The following is a 24,624-nucleotide window of genomic DNA, read 5'->3' as shown; positions in this document are numbered from 1 at the left end:
TTTTTAACACAATGACGAAGCACACAGACTCTGGGGCGAGACCGCAGAGTTCACATCCTAGCTCTGCCACTTTCCTAGCCAGCTACCTTGAGCAAGTTCCTTACCTTTCGTGCCTCGATTCCCCTGTCTACGAAACAGAGACGAAATGGTGTGCCTACCTCATGGAATCATTGCATGGATTAAATCAGCTCATCTATCTAAAGGGCTAGAAAAATGTCCAGCACGTTATAAATTCTCCATAAGCAATATCTACAGCCCAGCGCCTGTGCGTACAGTCCTTCTCCGAATTCCACAGACAGTTCAGGTTGCCAAAGCACCGAGCTTCTCCAAGGCAGAGGAATGGTCCAGAAATTACTAAGACAAAACAAACACACACATGCACACAGAATCCAGAGATTTCCGAGACTAAACTGAGGCCTTCACCGAGGAAGGGGCGCATTCACTAGCGCTGGGACATGTCCGGCCCCGCGACTCCAAAGCTCTCGGAAAAGGGGTGTCCCCGCGCCTCACCCCACACAGCGGACTTCGGTCAGCGAAGCGCGCTTGCCGCACAGCCCCCTCCTCACGTAGACCAGGGTCTGGACCGCGGAGCCCTGGTGTGGCCCAGCAGGCCCCAGGGGATGCCGGAGATTGAGCAGTAAAACACCAGCATCACCTAGACAGGGCCGGCCACTGCCTGCGACATCTGCCTCTCATCCCGGGGAGTCCTGAGCTTCAGGCCCAGGTCCCCAGATCACAAAGCGCAGGGCAGCCAGGCAAGCGGGTTAAGGGTCGTGACAAAGGAAGGGCAGATCTTGATAATTTTAGAGTGTTATATTTAAACTTTACGATACTCAGCTAAGGGCCATAGACACAGCCCAACGGGCGCCTCCGAGTTCTGGTACCTGGCACCTCAGTTACCAAGGCAAGCGTCGTGGACCCCGCCTGTGTGCACGCACAGCCCCGGCATCGAGGGGCATCTCCCCCCATGGGCCCTGCCCGAGGGCAGCCCAGACCGGGGCCTGCGCCGCCCCCCCCCCCCCCCCCGTCCTCACCAAGGGTGGCTGTTCTGTCAGCTCCCGCAGCTTCCCGCTCAGCTCCCTGCGCGCCTTCTGGAACTGACTGTCCAGGGCTGGAGAAAGGGTCCCCACCAGGCTGAAGATCATGTGACTCTGCAGAAAGTCCCTGTGGAGAGAAGAGAGACCCGCACAGACACCTCAGGGCTCTGGGGACCCCTCAAGAAACGGCTCCCCTTGCGTAAGTCACCCTGACTCCTGGGAAAAGCCCCTTCTCCTCTGCCTTTACAGAGGGTAACTATGGACAAGCGCAGAAGAGCGTTTCTTGGTGTGGGTCGGAGCGGGGCTGGAGAATGACGGAGGAGAGAGTTCGAAGAGGCAGACTTCTCTCATGGAGAGGAGGATCTGGACTAGATAAAGGCTCCGCTTGGACCTGACAAAACTGATTCACCTACTCCCGCGATCAAGAACGCTCCCATCTAAAGACGCGTCTGGAAGCACAACGCGGCTGGGGTCTGGCCCTTTCTCTGCCCGCTGGCAACTCTCTTACCAGGCGCGGCTGTGCCCTGACGGAACCTGCTCGCACCTGCACGAATGGTTCGCGCAAAAAGTGTCTCTACATGTCGCCGCCACCGAGTTATTATGAAGAAGGACCTGAGCCCCTGGGGGGAAAGTCGCGGGCTTCAGGCGGTGGCCACGCAGGGATCAGGGACGGCAGAGAGCCCAGCGCAGAGCCTGCTCCTCACGTCCCCCGCCTGCCTTGGCTCCCGGTCTTTCCCACGGGGTCCCTGGATCCCGTCGCCACAGCTGAGAAATGGCCTCTCCCCCGACCTTTCCCCCAGATCGCCCCCAGCCTTCGCCCCCTCCGTCGACTCATCTCGTGTGCCTCCTCCTCCCGCCCACGCCTGTCGGCTGCTGACAAGCTACCCGTGCCCGGGCTGTCCCCAGCAACCCGCCTCCCGGCATCTCCTACGGCTCCGAGGCCCTCCGCGGGCTGGGTTCCACGCCAGGAAACCCTGAGTCTTACCAAGCACCTGTGTCCCTCATTTCACCTGTGTCTGCCCCAGGCCCCCAAACCTCTCACACTTCCTGCTTCCTCCGTTTCCCTCCGGGCTGTCCACCCCGCCCCTTCTCGGCCCCTCATGTCCGTGGATCCCTCCCGTCTTCCTGGGAGGCTCTAACCGGCCACCCGCGGTGCTGAGACCTCTGGGGCCTCAGGCCCTTCCCACCCTGTGCTGCTCCGGCCCCGTCCGTTCTGGCAAACCTGTGGTTCTGCAGCTGATCTTCCACCAGGCGCGACATGTGTTTCAAAAAATCCAGGTCATGGACCACGACCAGCTGGGAGGAGCTCAGGGACATCGGAGTGAATGTCGCTTGCAGACAGGATAACCAGTCGATGGCAGGGGCCAGTTCCTTAGAGGAGGGACACAGAGGCTGAGGGAACGGGGAAGCAGAGGGGCTTTCGCTCCTTCGGCCTCTGACAGGGAACGAGGAGGAAGAGGCCAGGAGGCCAGGAGGGTGTGGGAGAGACCAACCCTTGTGCCCACCACCCTCCTCCAGCCCCCGGGTCAAGGCACCTGCAGCTGGTCGATGGTGACCACCTGGAAGGGCTTCCCCTGGGCCCGCCGCTGCGCCAGGGGCCTCAGAAACTGGACCAGCTGCGAGGCGATGGAGATGGACATGGAGGCGTGCTCTTGCACCTCGTCTGGATCTCCTCCCAGCAAGGTTCCCAGGCGATTCAGGTAAGCCAGGTACTCCCGCATGTTCTGCGGGAGGGGCAGCCTCAGTCACTGCCGCTGGCAGCCCCTGCCTCTCTCCTGGCGTCAGAGGCCAGGGTCTTTGCCCACCGGGCCATCGTACCTGGGCGTAGATCTTCTGTTCCTGCTCTTGCTTGAAGGGAACGTCAAACTCTGGCTGGTCTATCTGGACACAAGAGAGACTGGAGAGAAGTGGGTAGCGTGGAGGAAGGCGAGGACGGGCGTGGGGAGGCGGGACCGTGCGGTGGGGCCTCGGGAAGGAAGGTGGCGCAGAGGAGAGTACAAAGAAAGGAAGGGACGAGCGGCCGGGGGTGTGTGGGGGGCAGGGGAAAGAGACGGTGGTAATTCAGCCAATGCTGGGGGTGCTCAGAGAGGGAAGCATAATAACCCACGTCCCTAGAGGAGCCACTTCTGGTGCTTAGGGCCGGGTCTGGGGTAAAGTGAGCGAGACGCACATCTCAGGTGCAGAATTTAAGAGGTGCTGGAAACTCAGTGATCGAGATAAATAATAACCTAATTGACATTTAACAAATCAAAAACCATGCTAAAAGTCCACACTGAATAACAACATTGTGAAACTTTGTTCATCATAGCATTTTTTCCTGAAAATCCACAATGTATTTTTTATCCATTTTTTAAAAATCGCCGATGTTTTAAAAAAAGTCTATAATAGAGTTTTGAGCCATTAAAAAAAAAAAACACTTGTTTTCAAAAAAAAAATCCACAATGAACCATAATTTGGTACTTTGTTCATCAAATTCATTTTGTCCATCGACTTTGCTTTTTAAACATATTCATCAAAATATGATTTATCACGATGACCGAGTCGTTGGCGCCCTCCGCAGCGTCACGCCCCGGGCGAGTTCACCCACCCCCCGGCCTCGGCTCAGTCCGGCGCCGCGCCCTTGATTCTGCTCCGAAGGTCGTTTCTCCCACACGTTCTCGTTTTCTTTTCCAGTCTCATCGTCCCTGTCCCACTCTGAGCTATGCATCTTTCCCCGTCTTGAAAGAGACTTTCGCTTGACTCCTTTGTCACGTTTTGTGTCCAAACTTTAAGGAATTAAAAGTCGTCGTCTATACCCTTGCTTCGACTTCCTTACCTTCCTCCTAAACCCCCTACAATCTGTGGCCGCTTCTATAACCGTTTTTCGTATTCTCTCTCAGAGGTTTCCAGTGGCGTCTTCTCATTCCTTATTCTCTGAGCTCGAAAATCTCAGACTCAAAAACGGCCCCTGCCTCCTGGAAGGGGGTCCCCCCGTCCTTTGCGGCTCGGCTCTGCTGCCTGCTCTTGCTCTTCTCTGCCCTCACACCCCTCACTGGGTGCCCCCTCTGCCGTCCGTGCCTTCCACCTCCTCTTCCCCTCAGAGTCCCTCCGACCTCAAGCTGACGGTAACCGCCCTCCCCCCCACTCACACCAGCTCAGAGCTGTGGGGTCACTTTTCTGATTTCCCCGTTTCTGTTATGTATAGTTATCGAGTCCTCTGGAATCACCATGGACCATGACCACAAGGATAAAGTCACCTAAACCCCCAGGCCTGGCCTTTCCTTTCCATTTCTACCACAGTCATCTTCTCTCAGGACCTCAAAACTGCTCAGCTGGATTCCTCCGCTCCTCCAGGCTGACCTCCCAAACTGCTGAGGGCAAGCCCAATGCGCAACTATCATATCTGAAAGATCTCAGTAGCTTTTTTCCCCTATTATGTCAAAAGTTACTACCTGGGTCTAGCTTCGTAGGCCAGGAATAATCAAACCCAGCCTCATCCTCAGCCTTTTACCTCTGCCGGGCCCCACCTCACCCCCCTGTCCTCTGTTCCACAGTCCCACCGCCTCACTGCCCACAGAGGAGTCACATCACTCAGAAGTCCCCCTAGCTCGGGACTTCCCCCATAGCCCAAATGCCCTTAAGCTGCACCTAATCAACCAGTTTCAGGGCTCCTTAACCATTTCAGATCTTAACTAAACCCCTAAAGGCCATATCAGTTAAACGCCTGAGCACGACCTTTATAACTAGAGTTCAGAATACCTCATACTGATGATCTTGTATATTTATCTTCTTATAAATCTGTGAAAGTTTTGAGAATGGGGCCAAATATACGGCATCGCATTGCCTGCCATGATACTGATGCCTCCAAAGTTTTTATTTACTTGTCCAACAAACACCCAGTGTGGGCCTCTCGGTACCTGGCCCTGTGCTAGGTCCTTCCTGAGAAATGAGGTGAATGAGGTGTGGCCCCGTTTCTAAGAGTCTTCAACACAGTGTAATGCTGAGAGCGTGGGAAATGGGAGGACAGCGTGGTTCCCTAACTTAGCCAGGGCGTCAGTGAAGATTTCCAGAAAGAGAGAATAAAAGTGAAAATTTGAAAAATATCCATGTTTTCCAGGCTGAGCGTGGTGGTTTGGGGAGTACTGTTGCAGGCAAAGGGAGCCATATATGCACAGAGCTGAGGAATATTCTCGAAGCTGTGAGTAAGCCTGGTTTGGAGTTTAACTGGGAGAAAGGATAAAAGGCTGGAGAAGTCCGCAGGGGTCAGACTGTAAAAGGACTCGCAGGGTTTTGCTAATATCAAGAACTAGATTCTAATGACCTGGTGAGCCCTCGAAGGCATTTAAGCAGAGACAGAGCATAATTAGCTCTTGATTTAGAAAGGTCCCTCTGGGAGGAATGAAGAGTAAATAAGAGGAGGGTAATACTGGAGATAGGGGACCAGTTAAGAGCCCCCGGGGTGATCAAATAAGCAGTAAGGAGGACGCACCACACTTCTGCCTTCCCAGGACTGGCCTCGCGGCTCCTTTCCCCAACCCCATCTAGTGCCTCTGGATTTCACATCAATAGTTTGCCCTAAAAACAGGGCCTTTCCTTACATTGCACGCTTATCCTACCCCAACCTGCAACCTTCCCCTAAGACATGACAGGCCAGGCTTCGAGGCAGCCCAGGTCTCACTGCGTATTTGTCAGCACGCCCCTCACCTGGATGACTGGCTCGTGTGGAGGGGTGGGATGAGGTCCCAGATAAGCTTTGAAGAATGGGAAGTGATCATATTGACTCATCAGAAGTCTCAGAGTTCGGTTAAAGTCTAAGGAAGTCCAATTACCAGAGATTCGCCAGCCTCCAAGCTGCGAAGGAGAGAGGCAAGGCTGAGCAGAGGGCTGGCCTCCCCGACACCCGCACCCCCTTTCTCAGAGAGCGGCTACTGCCCGACTTCTACCCTGAGTTCTGCGATCCCTCCAGGACTCCGCCTCTACCCTTCTTTCTCCTAACACTGTCATGCATGGGCACTGCGATTTCCATGTCCTCCTTGGACTTGGGGATCCCTAGGAAAGGGACCCACCCTCTAGGGGGAAAAAAATAAAAGGCAGCCCTGAACATGCATTGGTCCTACACGATATGTGCCCAGAAAAGTGATGCCTGTGCCTCACCTCCTCAATGACTTGTCTGAGGGGACCGGCCCCTGCAGCCTCGATGGCGTCTGTGTCCATGCAGGAGCTGTAGAACCGGAAGGCTTGCTCCTCCCCAGACCCGGGCTGCTGGGACCCTAGGGTCTCTAGAAAGGAAGCATGGGTGAGGTAAAGGCATGCGGCCAGCGTACAGACAAGGAGGGAAGGCATTGGGGGGGGGGGGGAGCTTGTAGGAAAGATTCCCGGAGGAAGGGAAGGAAGGGGGGAGGGGGTGGGCTGGAGGGATGAGGAAAGCCGGGAATACGGGAGGACTGTCCAATTCGGACTGGGTCGACCAGACAGAAGAATAAGAGCAGGGAATGGGAGAAGATGGGAATGTGGAGAAGATGAGGAGGAAAAGAAAGGAAAGGCGAGAAGGGAGATGAGGAGGAAAAGGCAGGGACGAGAAGGAAGATAAGAACAAGGTATACGGATAAAGGGGAAAAGGCACAAACAGAAGGCAGGGGGGATTAGAAAGAATCAGGAAATCGGGGAACTTTGCGGGGCTGGAGAGAGGAGAACTAGCAAGAAAAGGGTTAGCGGAGAGAAGAAGCAGGGCGGGCTCCCCTGGTCCAGGACCCTCCTCGCTCCGATCGAAGGAACGAACGTGCGACAGCAGCCTGGACACGTACCCGTTCGGCTCGCCCGCCCTCCAGTGCCCTGCACGGCTCCCTCAGTGCCCCGACAGCTCCCCATTCCGCGTGTCCTGAGCCTACTCTTGTCTTGGCCACGATGTCCGAGGTGCAGGAAGGCGGGCGGAGGGAGGGCCGCCGTCGTTTCTCCCGGATCCCCACGCACGCTGCCAAGGTGCCCTCGCGCCCCGCGCGCTGGAAATGCTTTCCTGTCTCGTCTCGCACGGCCTCGTTCCCAACCCCTTGCCTGGGACCCGCTTCCGCGCCGCGGAGGCCTGGCTTCCTTCCTCAGTTTCCCTCTCGGCTCCGCTCCGCGCGGCGGCCGTGCACAGGACGTGTCCTTACCCCCCGCCCCCCCAGGGCTCCTCCCTGGGTCCGCGCTTCCAGCCCGGCCTTGGAGCCTGTTCCCCGAGACGCAGGTGGACAAGGCCCCCTCTGTCACGTGTCCGCCCACTTCCCCGCTTCTGCCCTGTCTGACCGCCAGCGCGGGCCAAGCTTTGGGAGGATGGAGAACAGGGCGGGGGCGGGGGGGGGGGCGGCGAGCTCGCGGGAGGGCCAGGACGACCCTGGCGAGGGCCAGCAGACGAGGAGGGTTTGGCGGCTGGCGGCCAAGAGCCGCGGAGACAACGCAAGCGCAAGGGGCCTTGAGGAGACGCCGCTGGGGAGACTGAGGCAGAAACGGAGAGTCAGGGGCGATGGCGAGGAAGATGGAGCTTGGCAAGGGGGAGACCTTGGGGAGAGCAGAGCGAAGGTGACCGAACAGGAAAGAGGATGGGGATTCGGTGTAGAAAAGTGAAAAGCTGGAGAGAGGGACGGGGCGGGCGGTGCGGAGGGGAGACGCGCACCCGCGGCCCGACGGGGTCCGGCCGCCCTGCGCCCCTTACCCAGTATCCCCCGCAGTCGGCGCTTGTTCTCCTCGGCGAGAGCCTGGAAAGGGTCCCGGGACCCTCGGGCCTCCCCGCAGGCGAAGCTGAAGAAGTCGGCGCAGGGGGCCGCGCTCGCGCTCGCGTTCCTCGAGGCCAGGGCGCGGGCCAGCAGCGCCCGGCACGCGGGCGAGTCGCAGGCGCCTGCGGGCGGAGCGCGGGGCTGGGAAGGAGGGGCGAGGGCGCCCCCCAGGGGCCGGGCGGAGCAGCGCTGGGAGAGCGGGGCGAGGGCGCCCCCCAGGGGCCAGGCAGAGCAATGCTGGGAAAGCGGGGCGAGGGCGCCCCCCAGGGGCCAGGCGGAGCAGCGCCGGGAAAGCGGGGCGAGGGCGCCCCCCAGGGGCCAGGCAGAGCAATGCTGGGAAAGCGGGGCGAGGGCGCCCCCCAGGGGCCAGGCGGAGCAGCGCCGGGAAAGCGGGGCGAGGGCGCCCCCCAGGGGCCAGGCGGAGCAATGCTGGGAAAGCGAGGCGAGGGCGCCCCCCAGGGGCCAGGCGGAGCAACGCCAGGCAGGAGGAGGGCCAAGGCACTGGACTGGTCTGGCCGGCGTCTGGGGGAGAGTCGGGGTGCGGAGGGGAAGGACCACCGGGAAGGGGACAGAGCGGGGGTGGTGAATTAGGTCGGTGGGCATGGGGCCTCGAGGCGAGGGACACACAGGGCCTGCGACTGACTGAGGGAGCGCCGATCGTGCCCCAGGACCCTGCTTACCAGGCCCGCAGCTCCGGAGGAGGTAGACCAGAAGCACAGGGGAACCAAGGGACAGGCCCAGAAGCAGGACGGCCGCCAGCAGCTGCCTGGCCACCACCCAGCACCTGCTCCCCGCGGCGGGCTGCCCCTCTTCTGGGGGCCTCCCTGCGCCGGGGAACTGGGAAGTGAGGGGGTTGGGAGAAAGGAGTGGAGAAAAGGGAAGGGGAGACGGGAGGAGAGAGAACGAACAAGTCGGTGCCGCGGCCCCCTGTACAGAGGCCATTCTCCTCCTCCCTCCTAACCCGGCCCCACTTGGACCCCGGAGATGCGCAGACAAGGGATGCTGCCTGTCCCGGGTGAGGACAAGCAGGCTGTGAGGGGCGGGGCGCTGGAGCGGGAAGGGTCTCATAACTCTGCCCAGGCAGGTGGAGGTCGTCACTCACCTCCTGGCTCGAGAGACTCTCCATTGCCCTGGCCGGGCCTGGTCCCCGTGGCTCTCCCGTCTTGTCTCCGCCCTCCCAAACTGAGTGAACAGAAGGGAGGAGAGAGGAGCTGGTTCAGGAAAGGGGTACGTTACACAGAGTTACAGCAAGCCACTTTGACACCTCGGCTGGCCCCCCTACCCTCCCCACACACACCTAGTCTCATGCCAGGGCGGTATCTCCAGACAAGCTTCAGGGAGAGCCTGTCCCCTGGGTGCAGCACGACCTCCCTCCCTCCCTCGCCACCTCCCTTCCCTTTCTTATTTCTACTCTCCAAGCCTCTCACACCCTCCTCTGTAGTGGGGGGCAGGGCATTCTCACACAGCAGCCACCCTACTCCCCACCCAAGGCATCTGACTCCAAAAAGAAATGGTTTCCTCTAGGGAACTTGCCGTCCATCCGTCAGCCTGTGCTCTCTGGCTCCCAGAATCCTCCCTCGTTCTGGTCTAGGTGCTGAATCTGCAGACAGGGATTCAGGAAATAGCTTCCCTCCTATCCCTACCCAGTTCTTCAGTCCTGGAGAAGGGGCACTTCTGCCACTGGACCCCCTGTCTCCACACACGTGCTCTTGGCCTCTGGGCGGAGCCTGTTTATCAGTCAGGGGACACCCAGGCCTCTCCTCCTTTATCTCAGCTTCTCAGGAGAGGCAAAGGGAGAGCCTTCCTTCCCCAAGCGATCCTGCTGTGGCTGGCTCCTCTGGCCTCCGCTGTGCCTTTGCTCATGGAGTATCTTTGTTTCTGGAATAGTCTTCTCTCTTTTCTCCTAGGATCAAAATCTCTTGGGTCCTTCAATTCTCAGATCAAATGCCATCTTCCCCGGGATGTCTCACAGCTCCATGCCCACCCATTCGCCCTGTCTGAAGCGGGCCTGAGAGCTTCTCGTGGTGAATCTTACCCCTGCTGTTTGCAGGCGGAAGAGTGCATGAAAAAGACCAACCAGCGAGAAGACCCTAATCTGTTCATTATTAGTTCTGAGGGAATAAACGCGCCACTTTAAAATTCTCAGGCAGGTAAGCAAGCTGGGTCATCATGAAAAGGAGAATATTTGCCTTTTCCTCCCCCACAGGGTCTCATACCTTCTATACAAAGGACTGAGGCACCACTGAGCCTCTCCTTCCTTCATTCTGCATTCTGTCCCTAGGGGGCTTGCCCTAGCATTGCTTCATAGATTGCCAACTCTTTGGTGACAGGGATCGTATCCCTTTTTCCTTCACATCCACCTCAGATGCTTCGTAACTACCAGTAGGGCTGAAGGGCCTGCCAAACCGGAAAAGTCCTTTCCTACATCATACTGAGCCCTCGCCTGGGGTCTCGGTGCGCATGTTCCTGAGAGAAGGTATTTCACCTGAGTCTTGTTTCCTATCCCAGGCAAAATGGAGTTTATTGGAATAGTCACACTAATGTGCCTCGGCGACATTTCCGGGTCCCATCAGCACCGTGGTGCATACGTTGGGATAGGAGTGAGAACAGTTCGACAGTTGGAGTAGAATAAATGTACTGTGTCGACGGGGGCCAGATCGCAGAGAACTGAAAGAGTCAGGAAGAAAAGTCCAGACTTCACACATTAGAGCAGAAGGGATTGAAGGCTTTTGAGGAAGGGTTTGACACGATTAAAAAATATATAGCTAGAGAAGTCTGGTGTGGTACTAGGGACATGGATTGATTAGATAGCAGACAAGAGACATGGTAGCTAGTTTTGGGGTTCGGGAATGGAGTGAGGGCCTGGCCTAGGGTGAGAGCAGAAGGGAAGGAAATACTTGGAAAGAAAAATTCTATGGAAGAAAATGAAATCATGGGACCTGATGGAATGGGGAGGTGGATATAACAGAGTCACAGAGGAGCTTCGGGTTTTATTTCTGGATAACCAGGAGAATAGCGATGCCGGTGATAGAAAAAGTAAAATTTTGGTTAAGGGTTGGAAGAGGGATCTTCTTGAGAGCAAAATGATTCAGGATTTTAGAGGTTCGGGGTCTCTTCCGGGAAGTCCAATACCCTAACTAACTTCCTTTGCACATAATTCCTTCTCTACTCCTCTACCAATGAAATCCTCTGGGCTGATGTCTCTCTAGGAAAATAACAAGAGGGACAATTCCGATTAGATAAGAGCAAGTGGAGGTACAGCGTGCCATGTGACATGAGCCCTGGAAACAGCCACTGTGGCTTTAGCTTTGGAGAAGCTGCCAGTCCACCCTTCCCTACCTTGCTGCCTCCAGGAGGCAAAGTAACCTCTGTTCTGGGAGCTGCCCCTTATCTCCCATGTCCTACTCTCAGCGAGTCACCGCCACCCCAGCCATGCCCAGTCGCACCAGGCGCCTCCGGCACAGCAAAGTCGCTCCCGTTAACAGCCACAGGCTCTCGAAACAGGCGCACATTTATTTTTTGCAGACACTGCCTCCTGGTTGCTTTAATTCTTCTTTCCAGGCTATTCTAATACCAGGATCCTTTGTTTGAAATCATAATAATATCAAAATGAACATGATAACAATAGCATCTACATTTTACTGAGCACTTCCTATAAGCCGTGCTTTGCTTATATATAGTTTTCTATTCAGTCTTCACAGTAATTCTAAGAGTTATTATTTTCCCCATTTTACAGCTGAGAAAACATAGAAGTACAATAGCCATGCCTAAAGCTATCAAGTCAGTAATTATCAGAGCTGAGAGTCAAACCAAAGCCTTAACCATTGACCCATCTATCTCTGTCATTAAGATTCTGTTTTTGGAAGTCTCTTCCTGGTCGGAATCTTCTTTCACCTAAACTCTTTAAACTGTCCTTCATTGGCTGACCATGTTATGTGACTGCCTTGGGGGCTGCTGTTCTCCAAACTCTTAAACATCCGATTTCGCCTTTTGAAGATTGTGGCCTTTATTGTCTGTCCATAGTCAGTTACCATCTACAGTGGTTAAGGCAGCAAAGTCAAGGATGGAACATTTATCTACATACCGTGGCACTCTCTGGCAATTCACTCCTAGGATCACTTGATTTTAGCGACAGCAGCTAAAGAGCTGCCTCCTAAGGAGCAACAAACCCCATTCTGAATGGACCAGAGGGAGCCTTGCTGTCCCAGGTAATGCTGGGGAGTTTGACATGAGCAGAAAGAGGTGGATCCCTGGGGCAGATCTGTGGACATATCAATTGCTTTTTCAAAGGAAGCCGTATTAAGAGTTAGGGATCACCTTTGCGCAGGAAGAATCACGGTTTTTGAAAGAAAATTAATGAGTAAAAGGATTGTGTTTAATATTTTTTTATCACATAAACCTTTTATAGGTATAAGATGAGAACAAGAATACGTAATCTCTGTTTAATTAAATTAGTAAGGCCATCAAAAAATATTAAACGGATAATAATCGGATTGGCAAAAACCTGAAGGCAATGCCCCAAAGACTGAAGTTTAAATGTGTTCACGTTGCCACATCTCAGAAGAAGGATCGTTGTCCTTTATTTTTCTTGATATTTTTTCCATGCTGCTACTCCCTTCTTCCCAATCTAACATGCATCCAGGGCGACACTCTGGACACAGGAGACTCCCGTCGACACGGGTATCAATTCAATGTGTGTATCCTCAAAAGGAATTTGCATAAGGTCTTGCTAAGCCCACTGTCTTAGTCAACCACTACCATAATAATACTTTATAACAAACTGCTCAAAACTCAGTGGTTACAAAATAAGGATTGATTCTCATGTCCAAAGATCTGTCTGTTGACTGCTGTCCGGCTGACATAGACTGTGTTCATTTGTGCTTCAGGTTGTATTTGGGTGGCTTGAATCTAGTGCATAGGTTTATGCAGGCCTGCCATATATGTGTTTGTTGAGGGACTCAGGCTGAAGGAGCGGAGGCTAAGAAAATCACCTTTTCCCATAAAGGACCACCTGAGAGCAAGATTCAAGCCAAACGGTGAAAGCAATTTTTTAAGACTCAAGTTTTCATTTTTATCATGTTTAGTAATGTTCCATTGGCCAAAGTCAGTCATGTGGCCAAGCTCAACATCAAAGGACAAGAAGTGTTTGCTCATAGTGGGAGGGGAAGGGTAGTGAATAGTTAGTTGTTAAATAATGAACCCAAACCAGTCACACCCACTTTATTGGAAACTTCATACACTCTCTAGCTAGAGTGAGAGTTTGGTCCACCTGTGTGGCAGCAGAAATACCGGCATCCTCTACGAGACCAGCAGAAGTAGACATAAGAAAGAAATGGCAGAAACCCAACTGGCTCAGCCTTCTTCATGAGGAACGCCCACAAATAGTTATGTGACGTAAACGGTGGCCCTTGTTTCATGTGCCCTCAAGCACTGCAGGGCATCTCCGGCCACATGGCAATGTGGTATTCCCTATTTTTGAACCTTAAACCAGCATTTCCACTCATGTAAATAGTCAAAATGCCACCCTACTTTTGCAGAAAAATAGTTCCAAAATTCTAATCATTTTAACATTGACCTTGACCACTTAATTTCTTTCTGGTTATGCTCGGACTCTTGGCTCTACCCACTCTCTCTGGCCTATTCTTTCTCCTTTGGAGTTGGTACCTGAGCTTGCTTACATGGATTTAGGCTTATATACACTCTAAGGGTTTTTCCTTAAATTCATGCCTTGGGTCTTCAAATCCTGGCAGGCTCAGGTAACTTCCTATATTCCAGCTCCATACCGATAGATCTTTATTCTCAGTCTCCAACACTAGCTGGCTAATACCCTAGGTGGACCATAAACAGAGATTACAGGAGGTAGATATCTTTTTGGTACATGAACAGAAAAATTCAAAACTCAAAGCTGAGTTTAGACAAGATGTATAGGGTTCAAGAACTAGATATGAAATGAAGCTATCAGGAGTTGGCAAGAAAACAAGGCCCAGGAAGGATATACCTAATAATAGAGCATGGAGACATTTGCATAGTTGGTTATTAACTGTATCTGGTTTCTTTGGAGTCCAAAGATTTATACCTTTGGCTGGCCTATTGCCCTGATTCTTAAGTTAGGGCGTCTGCTGGCATTTATCAGTTACTGATCGATTGTGTTGTCACACAGCAGGGCAAGCTTACTCTAAATTGAAATTGAGAATCAGAGTCATATCTCTAACCTAGGAAGCGATTCTCTTTACTTCTCTTCCTCTCCCCTCCCACCCAAATCCAATTCTTTAGTTCCCTTACTTCTACTCAAACACACACACACACACACACACACACACACACACACACACAGCCTCATCTAGAAAATATTGCTTCCGTAGTTGTAATTTTCTATCTCCTTTATTTTCAAATGTCTACCTTTTCCCGAGACTGTTAAGACAGTTTCGGCCTTTGCTCCTTCTCCCCTTTGCAGCAGCAGGGCAGTCAGGGGTGTCCACATCTCAGGGGCCACATCTCCCCTGCGGCCGAACCTCCTCCAGCCCTCTGTGTTGGTCTCGATGCCACCATTCTTCACCTGATGACCTTAGTACAGATACTCAGTGTATTTCACAGATAGAAATGCATGGTTATAGAAATGCATAGATATAGACAGCCTGGACTTGATTTGAATCTGGGTTCTACCATTTACTAATCATATGATCTTGAGAAAGTCTCTTAATCAGTTTGTACCCTCAATTTCCTCATCTCTAAAAACAAATAGTCATACCTTCTTTGACAGGTTAGTGTACGGACTGAAGAAGGTAATGCATGTTTCATACATCACCTTGCATATGGTGGGCCAACAACAAATGATCGGTATCATCACCTGCTTGTGTTTATTTATGCTGTTCTAGAGTTTCCAAGAGCAATACAACAGAATCGGATCATCTATGAAGTAAAAGGTAAGAGACTGTGAACCTGGTTTTCCCACTTTCTTGGTTTGCCTCGCATCTCAGTGGGATATGAGAGAAGGTTAAGAATTTGTAAAAAGGTAGAAGATGTGGAGAACAGGAACTTCTTTAAAGAGAGTTTGGGGGTACTGCGGTTTCTTTTCTCGCACTGTGAACTGCATTTACTACTTACTTTGAGCCAAATGAGAATAATTTGGGAAGCCTGCGTATCAGGAAGTAGTACATGACTTATGTGTGAAAATTATAAAGATGAGAGACTCCGGCCTGGTGCCTGCCCTGAGGTAGTGCAGCACTGGACTCAAGATGCACCACGATAGGTGTGCGCCTTCCATGCCCTTCCTGTAGTCGATGGATCCTGTGGAGGGAGCTGCCCTGAGCTGACTTGAAATGTACATGCTGCAGGGCTTCCTGCCAGAGAGAGGCGACCCAGAAGGAAGAGGCCGAACACACACCCTTGGAAGAAAAAACTAAGGCAAAATTCAAAATGGTAAGCCAGGTGAAGAAATAGCCAGTGGTAAGTTAGAAAGGAGATGAGTAAAGAAAGAGAGAAGATTCTGACCGTGACATTCTGGAAAAAGCAAAACTCTGGAGATAGTGGAAAGATCCGTGCTTGCCAGGGGTTGTGGGGGAGGGGAGACAGGGATTAACGAGTGAAGCACAGAGGAATTTTAGGGCAGCGAAAACTGTATGATGCGAAAATGATGGATACCTTGGTCCAAACCCATAGAATGTAGAACGACAAGAGTGAATCCTAATGTAAACTACCACTTCGGGAGATTATGATGTGTCAGTGCAGGTTCATCTATTGTAACAAATGTACCACTCTGGTGGGGGACGTTGGAAGTGCAGAAGGCTACATATGCATGTGTAGGAGTGGAAAGTATGAGAAATCTCTGTACCATCATCTTAATTTTGCTGTAAACCTAAAACTACTCTAAAAATAAAAAAGCCTTTAAAGAAAACCAAACAGCATGGTACTGGCATAAAGACAGACACAGAGAGCAACGGAACAGAACAGAGAGCCCGGAAACAAACAAACATATATATAGTCGATCGTCGTAATTACGGGGGCCAAGAATACACAATGGGAAAAGAAGTCTCTTCAACAAATGGTGTTGGGGAATTGGATATCCGGATGCAAAAGAATAAAATTGTACCTTTACCTTGTACCATGCACAAAAATCAACTCAAAATGGATTAAAGACTTAAATGTATGTCCTGAAACTGTGAAACCCCCAGAAGAAAACATAAGGGAAAAGCTTCTTGACATTGATTTTAAAAATAATTTTTGGATGTTTCACCCAAAGCATAGGCAACAAAAGCAAAAATAAACAAGTAGGACTACATCAAACTAAAATGCTTCTGCACAGCAAAAGAAATAATCAACTAAGTGAAAAGGAAATCTGTAGAATGGGAGAAAATATTTGCAAACAATACATCAGATAAAGGGTTAAATCCAAAATACATAAGGAACTCATACCATTCAGTATGATAGATAGATAGATAGATAGATAGATAGATAGATAGATAGATAAAATAATCCGATTAAAAGTTGGGCAGGGGAACTGAATAGACATTTTTCCAAAGGCATACAAAGGGGTAACAGTTGCATAAAAACGTCCTCTACATCACTAATCATCAGGGAAATGCACATCAAAACCACAATGAGATATCACCTCACACCTGTTAGAAGGGCTGCCATCAAAGACGAGCTGCTGAGGATGTACAGAAAAGGAAAGGAACCGTCGGACCCTGCTGGTGGGAATGTAAAGTGGTACAGTCACTACGGAAAACAGCACGGAAGTTCCTCAAAAACATTAAAAATAGAACTACCATATGACCCAGCAAACCCGCTTCACTTCTGGATATGTATTCAAAGGAAATGAAATCAGGATTTCGAAGAGATATCCGCACCCATGTTCATCGTGGTGCTATTCACAATAGCAAAGTATGGAAACAATGGATAAAGAAAATGTGATTTTATACACACACACACATACATACACATATATATGTATATGTATGTATATATATACATATATGTATATAATACTATTCATGAAGGTATTACACTCTGTAAAAAAAGTCATACAGAAAAATACAAATACTGTATGATTTCACCACACGTAGACTCTTATAAAAGTTGAACTCACAGAAACAGGATAGATAGCATGGAGGTTTGCCAGGGATGGGGGTGGGAGAAATGGGGGAGATGTTGGTCAAAGTCTATAAACTTCCAGTTATAAGATGAGTAAATCTGGGGGATCTAATAACGAGCATAGTGACTACAGTTCACAATACCATATTATACTTGAAAGTTGCTTTGAGGGTAAATCTGAAACATTCTCACTACAAATAAAAAAATACTAGGTAAATGAGGTAATGGGTGTATTAACCAAACTTATTGTAGTAATCATTTTGCTTTTATATATGGGATTCAAATAATCATATTGAATACCTTAAACTTACACAATGTTATATCTCAGATTAGAGTATTTATTTGTAAAAAAAAAAAAAAAAAAAAAAAAATCAGCCTCACCGGAATGTGTGGCTGTCATCTGACCTTCTGTGTGCCCGACAGCGTGAAGGTGGAGGAAAGGCAACTCTGCCGTCCATGCTTGAGCGGGACATCCATCCTCTCCTGTCCTTGGACATTGGTGCTCCTGGTTCTTAGGCCTGCAGACCAAAAGCGTAGTCCATAAAAGGGAGAATGAATAAATTAGACTTCATCAAAATTAAAAATTTTGTGCTGTGCAATGAACCATGTTAAGAGGATGAAAAGAGAGACTACAGACTGGGAAAAATGCTTGCAAACCACGTATCCAACAAAGAACTAGTAACTAAAATACATATTTAAGAAAACCTTGAAAGTCAACATTAAACGAAGAATCCAATTAGTAAGGAGACATGGAGACATTTCTCAGAAGAGGCTAGAAAGATGACAAATCTACCTAACCCCAGATTCTCCTAAGCGTATTCCTAGGTCGTTTTCACTTCTGAATTGAATTAAATAAGATTTCTAGATGTATTATATGACAAGAAAATGTGTGTATTTTGCCTCCGTCCTTGCTCTGGATTTACCTGTGTGTCTGTCATGGTAGGGGGTCTCCAGGGCAATTCTCTTTTGGGGACCTGGATTCTCCCAAGAATATCCTATTTTGGAATGAAATTTTCTTACTTTGCTTTCCAGATTGTCCTCTAAATTTTCTAAAGCCTGTGGTCTGTAAATATAGAACTGGCGGATGTAACTTGATTTTAGTACAGCAGTTTGGGTTTGGGTGCCAATGCTATGTTTGAAATGTAAGAGTGTTGTTATTGGATTTGTACTATCTATATTTAAAAGACTGGTGGGTTCCTTGAGCTCAGAATGCTTAACCACTCTTGATAAGGGTCAGAACCACACCTGTGGTTCTCCAGAAAAGAGACGGTCCAGGGTCTGTCTGTCTGTGAGAGTCCAAAGCTTCAGGACATGCAGCTCTGTCTGGGCTACTACTCCTGAACTTATAAAATCCACTTAAAAGTGCTGCCTCCACTCACTAACCATGAGTACAGCCAACTCCCCTGAGGGCTCGTGGACTGCCAAGACAACCCCCAACTTCTCTCTCAACACTTCCACATGCACCATACCTGGGCTAGTAGGAAGCCGTCAAATAACTCTTCAATCCTTTCTTTGATTTAAGTTTCTCCCCTGTGACTAGAGGTGGATTAGAGCTGGCATGTTCTGTTAATACTTTGAGATTCACTGTAAGAAATAGAGTCCATTCTAGCTCTGCCCTAGAACTAGAAAAATTGTCCAAATAAAGTGATCTTCAATGCTCATTCTCTTATTTATGGGTGGCAGGTAGCACTTCAAGGCCTTGTCTCTATCGCTAGCAGGTGGTCATTAGTATTACTGTCCTCCACGGAGGTCAGAGCTTCCCAGTTCTGTGTGAGAACTTGAAACCCTAGCAGATATTGATATGACTGTGCTCATTGTAACTGCCTCTGACCATGACGTATGGGGGGCTCCCACAGCCTCAGACAATTCATTAGCTTTTCCAGGCCTCCAGTTCACCTTCCTGCCTAGGTATTTTTGGGAATTGCTGTTTCTAAGTAGATTTTTCAAAAAGGCAACAGGAAATAAGTGCACAGGTGTGCGACAGGGCGAGAGCACCCAGAAAGGAGAGATGGGTGGACGATAAAGAAGCATACACATAAATACTCTAATCTGAGGCAGTGATAACTGCTGTGAGGAGAAATAAGTAGGAACAGGGAGAAGGATGAGGGTGGTGGAAACGACGCCTCGTTTCTGATCGCGCAATCTGGCATTGAGCAGGAGCAGAGGAGTTAGCCATGTGATCTGAGGGGAGGCTTTGAACTTTCCTTTATGTGTGGTGGGAAGTCACTGGGCAGTTTTTGAGGGATCACCAGTGTCCTGGGGGAGTGGTAATGAGTAGAAGTAGAAAGGCTGGTTAGGAGGCCATAAGAATCATCACGAAATCCAGGCAACAGAAGAGAAAGATATTTAAAGTGATGGCAGCGGAGGTGGTAAGAAGCAGCTGAAATGTAGATATGTTCTAGATAGTGCCAATAGGACTAGTTGATGTATTCTGCGTGAGAGCGGATGAGGGAGAGGGGTATCAAGCAGGATGTCTGGATTTGAGACTGGAAGTGCTGGAGGAACTGTGGTACCATTTCCTAAGAGAATGAAAATTGAGGGGGAATGGGTTGTGAGTGGGTACACGTAGAGGGCTCTGTTTTAGGTGTTTAAAGGATGCTTACTAGACAATGAGGTAGAGATGTCGAGCAGGAAGTTAAATATAAACATCTAGAGCTCAAGGGAAAGATCAAGAATACAGATAACGAATTGGAAGTTTGAATTTAAGTCTATCATCTTTAAAGTTAAGGGACCAGAGAGATCACCTAGGGATGAATTTAAGAGGTCAGAGCAGGGCCCCTCCAACATTCAATGGCCAGAAAGAGAAGCCAGCAAAAGAGATTAATGTGGGAAATGTTAGGATTTTTCATGTGTGCCTGTGTGTGTGTGTGTGTGTGCATGTGCGTGTGTGTGTGTGTGTGTGTACATTAATGTTTTTAATTGGTGGCTGTCATAATCTACCAATTAAAAGAGTTATAATGGGAGATGTACCCACACATCTCTTTATGCATTATTACATGTCTTTTTACCTGTATTTATCAATTTTCTTCTCTTTAAATAACCAGCTCTTAATTTTATGTATAATTTCTACCACTTAATTTTCCATGTTATTAACTTACGCTTTTTATATTATTTTCCTATTTTGCTTTAGACTAATACTTTGTTCTATTCTAGAAATTTACAGTATAATTATTTTTTCATTAATATCCCTTTTTAAAATTTCTTCTTATTAAAGACCTGTGAGTACATTTTCTTCTAAACCCTGTTTTGGCCATATCCCAACACATTTTGATACGCAGAGCTTTAAAACAGATTTGTATTAAATTCTTAATTTCTTTCCTAAGCCAATTTTTGCTAATAAAAACATATTTTAATATCCCTAAAAATGAAGGAATTTGTAAACGAAGGAATTCCTGCTATCAGAAAATTTTCTTGTCTAATTTTACAACATGTTAAAATTGCCCGAATAATTGACTTGTCCAAGTCTTTGATATTTTCATTAGTTTTATCTTGTTGATAAAAACCCCAAGGAATCACCACTCTTTTGGAGGTGATCCTGGCCAACAAGAATTATACCACAGTCTTAATGCTATGAATACGAGGTGTTTGTGAGGAGTGCTGTGGCTCCTTAAAGGTTCTTTGTGGCGGCCGAGTGAGCCTCTTGGGTCATCGCTTTCCTACTGTGACCTCTACGCTGACCGATGCCATAGACCTTCTGTGTCCTTTCTGGTTGTAATCGCCACTAGGCCTGGGTCTCGGCTTCACCCCAACCATCGCTGTTCCCTGGGAGGTTTGATTCTCCCCTCTGAAACCTCGGCACTGGATGAATGGACGAGCCAACCACAGTTATGTATCTCCAGATACTGCCTGGTGCTAATGCTTCCTGCATTTGAGGCCCTATTTGGGACCTTTTCAAAGTGCTGAATTCTGCCAAAAAGAAGTCCATGTTTTCCCCTGGGTTTTACCTACCTGGGGACGTCACTGTGTTCTTCAGGCTAAGTCTGACTCCCCTGTCTGCCGCATCTGAAACGTTAGGGCTCTAGCGTGCCCGCCGCCTGGCCTTGCCGAGGTAGCGTGCATTCTGATACTGAGCAGCTCTCACCACAAAGGCATCGTTTGTCACTCTCTCCAGAAAAAACTCTGGGTCATCAGAGAACCAGATGCCGAGACCAGATTAACTGTGCAACTGTTTATTTGGGAAATGCCAGGGAGAGAATACGGGGAGGGAGCCAGAGAAGGCTGGGAGAGTCATCAAGCACAGAGCGAGTCTGACCCGGAGGGCAGGAAAGAGGGTTAGGAGGTGGGTGGAAGCCTTTACCCTCCCGCACAAACATCCGGGAGCCCTCGAGCTGACGAGCTGAGCTGACGTTGCAGTCAGAGGAATCCCTTGTCTCCAGGAATGGGTGGCCCTCAGATCCCACAGGAGCAGGCTGTGGGTGGCGCAGCCTGGCAGCGGGAGCTCTCCTCAGTGCGGCCATGCACTTGGAGGTCTGCACGGAGACTGCCGACGGCTGCCGCGCTCCTCCCCGTTTAAACATGTTTCCGTGGATAAGTTTTAGTGCTATATTATTTGGTCGAATACAAAATTGTTAAAATAGTCTCTTTTTATTGTGCCTTTTCATTATCTTTTATAGCGACTATGGCGATTAATAATTTATGTGCTGACATCTATCATAGCGAATATCATTTATACTTTCTCCATAATATTAGAGTAGTGTCTTAGTTCATCTACTATTTTTAACCTTCACACAGTGGCTTTGTTTTTAAATGTAGAATGAGACTTTTCGTAAGAGGCGAATTTTATCTTTTGAGAAATAGTTATGGCTGGAATCCGCTCCAATCACTTGTATTATATTTCTTATTCTGTTTTGTTTTAACAATTACGTCTTTTTATACGTAGACTGCATTTACATGTACTATTTTCCAAAATGAGCTGAAGATAGTTTTATTTTAACTCAATTCTACAAGGTTAACTAACAAAAACATTTTTGTCTCTATTTATATTAAGCGCCGAAAATAGAAATTTTGGATTCGTTTCTCTGACACGAAGTTTTGCACTAATTGTTTCTTGTCTAAATGTGTGTTTCATTCTCTCTCTTTTTGATCTCATACATGGTTTTGAGTTCAGCGTTATTCTTATAATGACATCCACCTAGTAACTGCTCTCAGAGTTTTTAATGAAATCTTTTCAACATGATTTTTCTACACAGTAAGCTGCAAAAAATAACTTTTAAATGTTATTTACAGACGAGATATGTGGTCAGAAAATCTCTGGCTTTGAACCCGTGAAAAATCATTCTATTTTTTTTTTTTTCCCAAATGGTTGATCACTCAACCAGAAAGATGGTCTTTGGGGGAATGGTTTTCCTTAAGGACTTAAAAATACTTCCCTGTTACAGGATTTTATGATTTAGGTTCTAAAAGCTGCAGTCATCCTGATCTGTCATCTTTTGAATATTATCAATTCCTTTTTAGATTCACCATCATCACACTGCTATTTAAGTGGAGGTGGAAGGAAATAAACGTGTTCTCTGGCTCTCCTTTTTTTCTATTGGCCGGTGTATTTCTGCTTGTGAGGGACAGAAACCCAACCTGAACTAACTCAGGCCAAAGGGAGAATGGCGCTCCCATGTGACCGCAAGACAGGAGGCAGGCAGGGGCATGGCCGGTTTTCTCTGTGTCTCGTCACAGCTTCTTTCTAAGACTGGCTCCATCATTTTCTGCATTTTCTGGCCTCTTCCATGCGGGCGGTGACACTCCGGGGAAGCAGGTTAGTTCCCGCCATCAAAGAAGGGCTGACTCTCTTCCTCCACGTCCAGTTTAAAGAACACCAAGCCAGAGCTGTGATTGTCTTGCCTAGGTCCGGTGAACTCTATGTCACCTATTACGGAGTGAGGTGGCAGCGTTCACACGCTCAGCTCAGTAGGGCTTAGAGGCCTGCCTTTAGGCCTCTGTGGTCAGGGGCACAGGTTTGCAAAGAACCTCACGTATTCTTAAAGCCAAAGGTTTGCAAAGGGGAAAAAGAGGGGGAAAAAAAGAGGACTTCCCAAGAGAAAGAAATGCTTCCCCAGAGAAGGTAGGGAGGAGTTTTAGGCAGACAAAACAATCTCTCTTCATTATAACAACATTCACTGATTTGATACCCCCTATTCAGAAATACCGGTTAAACCCCAAACAGGTTATTGCAAACCATTCCCAAGCTTGGTTGGTCACTGTTATCACTTCGTCTTAATCCAGTTATGGTTTGGGTCTGATCTCCTAGTCTAGCCCATCAGCTGGACTTTTCTGGGTTAACAACAATATCTTTCTTTCTAAATGTTTAACAAACATTTTTTTAAAAAATCAAATAATATTGCTCTGTGTAAAGCAAAACGGGAAAGTTTCTGGCCTGTTGCCCATTCCCTCAGATTCCTGAGGGACTATTACAACGGTTCGGGATGTATCTATCTCTTTCTAACCCTTTTTCCATTCATATCTTAACACACAAGTGCAAACCCAATGCACGTGCACGCACACAAGTTTTTTTAAATATATAATGTTACATGATGTTCTGCAACTTGCTTTTTCATTATTTTAAAGTACTCAGTTTTATACATCAGTACATGTAGCATTCACTCTCTCCACCTATTTAATAACTGCATGGTATTCCACTGTATAGATACAATATAATTTGTTTACGTGGTCCCTTTTTAAGCGGGCATATAAATTGCTTCCAGTTTCATTATTTCAAGGCAAAGGTATGTCTGTTTCCAACCAGGGTAAACTATCCCTGTGTGTACATATCTACACCCTCGTGTAAGTGTATCGAGAAGAACGATTCCTGCCAACAGATGGCCGAGCCCATGAGAATACCAGCAGTACTCTTAATTACTCTGTTACGATCATTACATTACTGTCTCTTTTATTCTAATCTCTTTTAGATTAATGGCTGTTATAATTCCTCTCGTTTCTTTGCTAATAGATATTTTTCATTCTTTAGATTTTGATCATGAGTTTTGGAGTCATTCCATTACAGAAAAGTTAGAAATTTCTTCTGGGCTCTTATGTATTATAAAATTGCTTTATTGTGCTAGAATGTTTTTCTTGCCTCGTTTTTGCATATCTACTGTCAGTTTTAGATATTGGTATTTTTATTTGTTGAGTGTTTTTATGTGTTGAGTGAAATTTTATTGTGTTCATTAGAAAAAAGAATCTCTGACCAGTTATTCTGCCATTTTTGATGATGTCTCCAGTTAAGCATTTAAAAAAAATATACTACAAAACATTACCTATCTGAAATACATTGTTCTATTTTCCAGAGAGCCAAAGTTTTATATGTTTTATCATCGAAAGGTTTCCTATTCCATTTAATCATTAGGGATGAACTCCAGCCTCGGCAGATCCTCTCTGGCCGCTGAAGACCGGTCATACAGACGTGGTCTCCGAGGTTTGCTCCTGCACTAGGTAAACCCGCACGCTGCTGCTGTCGGTCGGCCTTGGATTGGCGTTTTTTTTTCTCCCCCAGCATGTGAGCTAATACGCTGCTCGCTTGGGGCTCTCAGTCACCCTGCCCCTTCCTATCTACTTTCTACGAGTAAACCATTTTATCAAGCTTGACATAATTGTCCTCAATACATAAATAAAATAAACAGATTAAAGGAAGTCTAACAGACTTCTTGAAATGAAATGTATACGTTTTATTTTATACGTGGACTTTGGAAATCTTTTATGCCATTTCCTTAACTTAGCCAGTTTCTGGAAAGGCGTATGTGTTAAGTAGGGTGGAGGTTCTGTAGTTGAATTTCAGATGA

At 48.4% G+C, this 24,624-nt stretch overlaps 1 protein-coding gene across 5 annotated transcripts in view; it reads right to left on the bottom strand.

The window, feature by feature from the left end:
- KEL (Kell metallo-endopeptidase (Kell blood group)) overlaps positions 1 to 24,624 on the bottom strand; it is a 114,579-nt gene that overhangs the window by 9,055 nt on the left and 80,900 nt on the right. The window contains exons 4-14 of one of the 5 annotated variants that reach the window (XM_036230773.1): positions 17,237 to 17,373; positions 14,165 to 14,329; positions 8,868 to 8,947; positions 8,446 to 8,602; positions 7,705 to 7,887; positions 6,171 to 6,295; positions 5,721 to 5,867; positions 2,856 to 2,918; positions 2,573 to 2,761; positions 2,260 to 2,408; positions 1,035 to 1,164 (exon numbers count right to left, since the gene is read on the bottom strand). In XM_036230773.1, the coding sequence (XP_036086666.1) occupies positions 1,035 to 1,164; positions 2,260 to 2,408; positions 2,573 to 2,761; positions 2,856 to 2,918; positions 5,721 to 5,867; positions 6,171 to 6,295; positions 7,705 to 7,887; positions 8,446 to 8,602; positions 8,868 to 8,947; positions 14,165 to 14,329; positions 17,237 to 17,255 (1,407 nt within the window). In that variant the 5' untranslated portion in view covers positions 17,256 to 17,373. Of the gene's footprint in view, positions 1 to 1,034; positions 1,165 to 2,259; positions 2,409 to 2,572; positions 2,762 to 2,855; positions 2,919 to 5,720; positions 5,868 to 6,170; positions 6,296 to 7,704; positions 7,888 to 8,445; positions 8,603 to 8,867; positions 8,977 to 9,062; positions 9,158 to 9,298; positions 9,407 to 14,164; positions 14,330 to 17,236; positions 17,374 to 24,624 lie in introns of those variants that run through there. The other 4 variants (XM_016157203.2, XM_016157207.2, XM_016157206.2 and 1 more) reach the window with 4 other exon arrangements.

Source organism: Rousettus aegyptiacus, unplaced genomic scaffold (genome assembly GCF_014176215.1).
Source record: "Rousettus aegyptiacus isolate mRouAeg1 unplaced genomic scaffold, mRouAeg1.p scaffold_m13_p_13, whole genome shotgun sequence".
Taxonomy (NCBI): domain Eukaryota; kingdom Metazoa; phylum Chordata; class Mammalia; order Chiroptera; family Pteropodidae; genus Rousettus; species Rousettus aegyptiacus.
The sequence above is the reverse complement of the archived record's forward strand: the minus strand, read 5'-3'. Positions and strand labels throughout refer to the sequence as shown.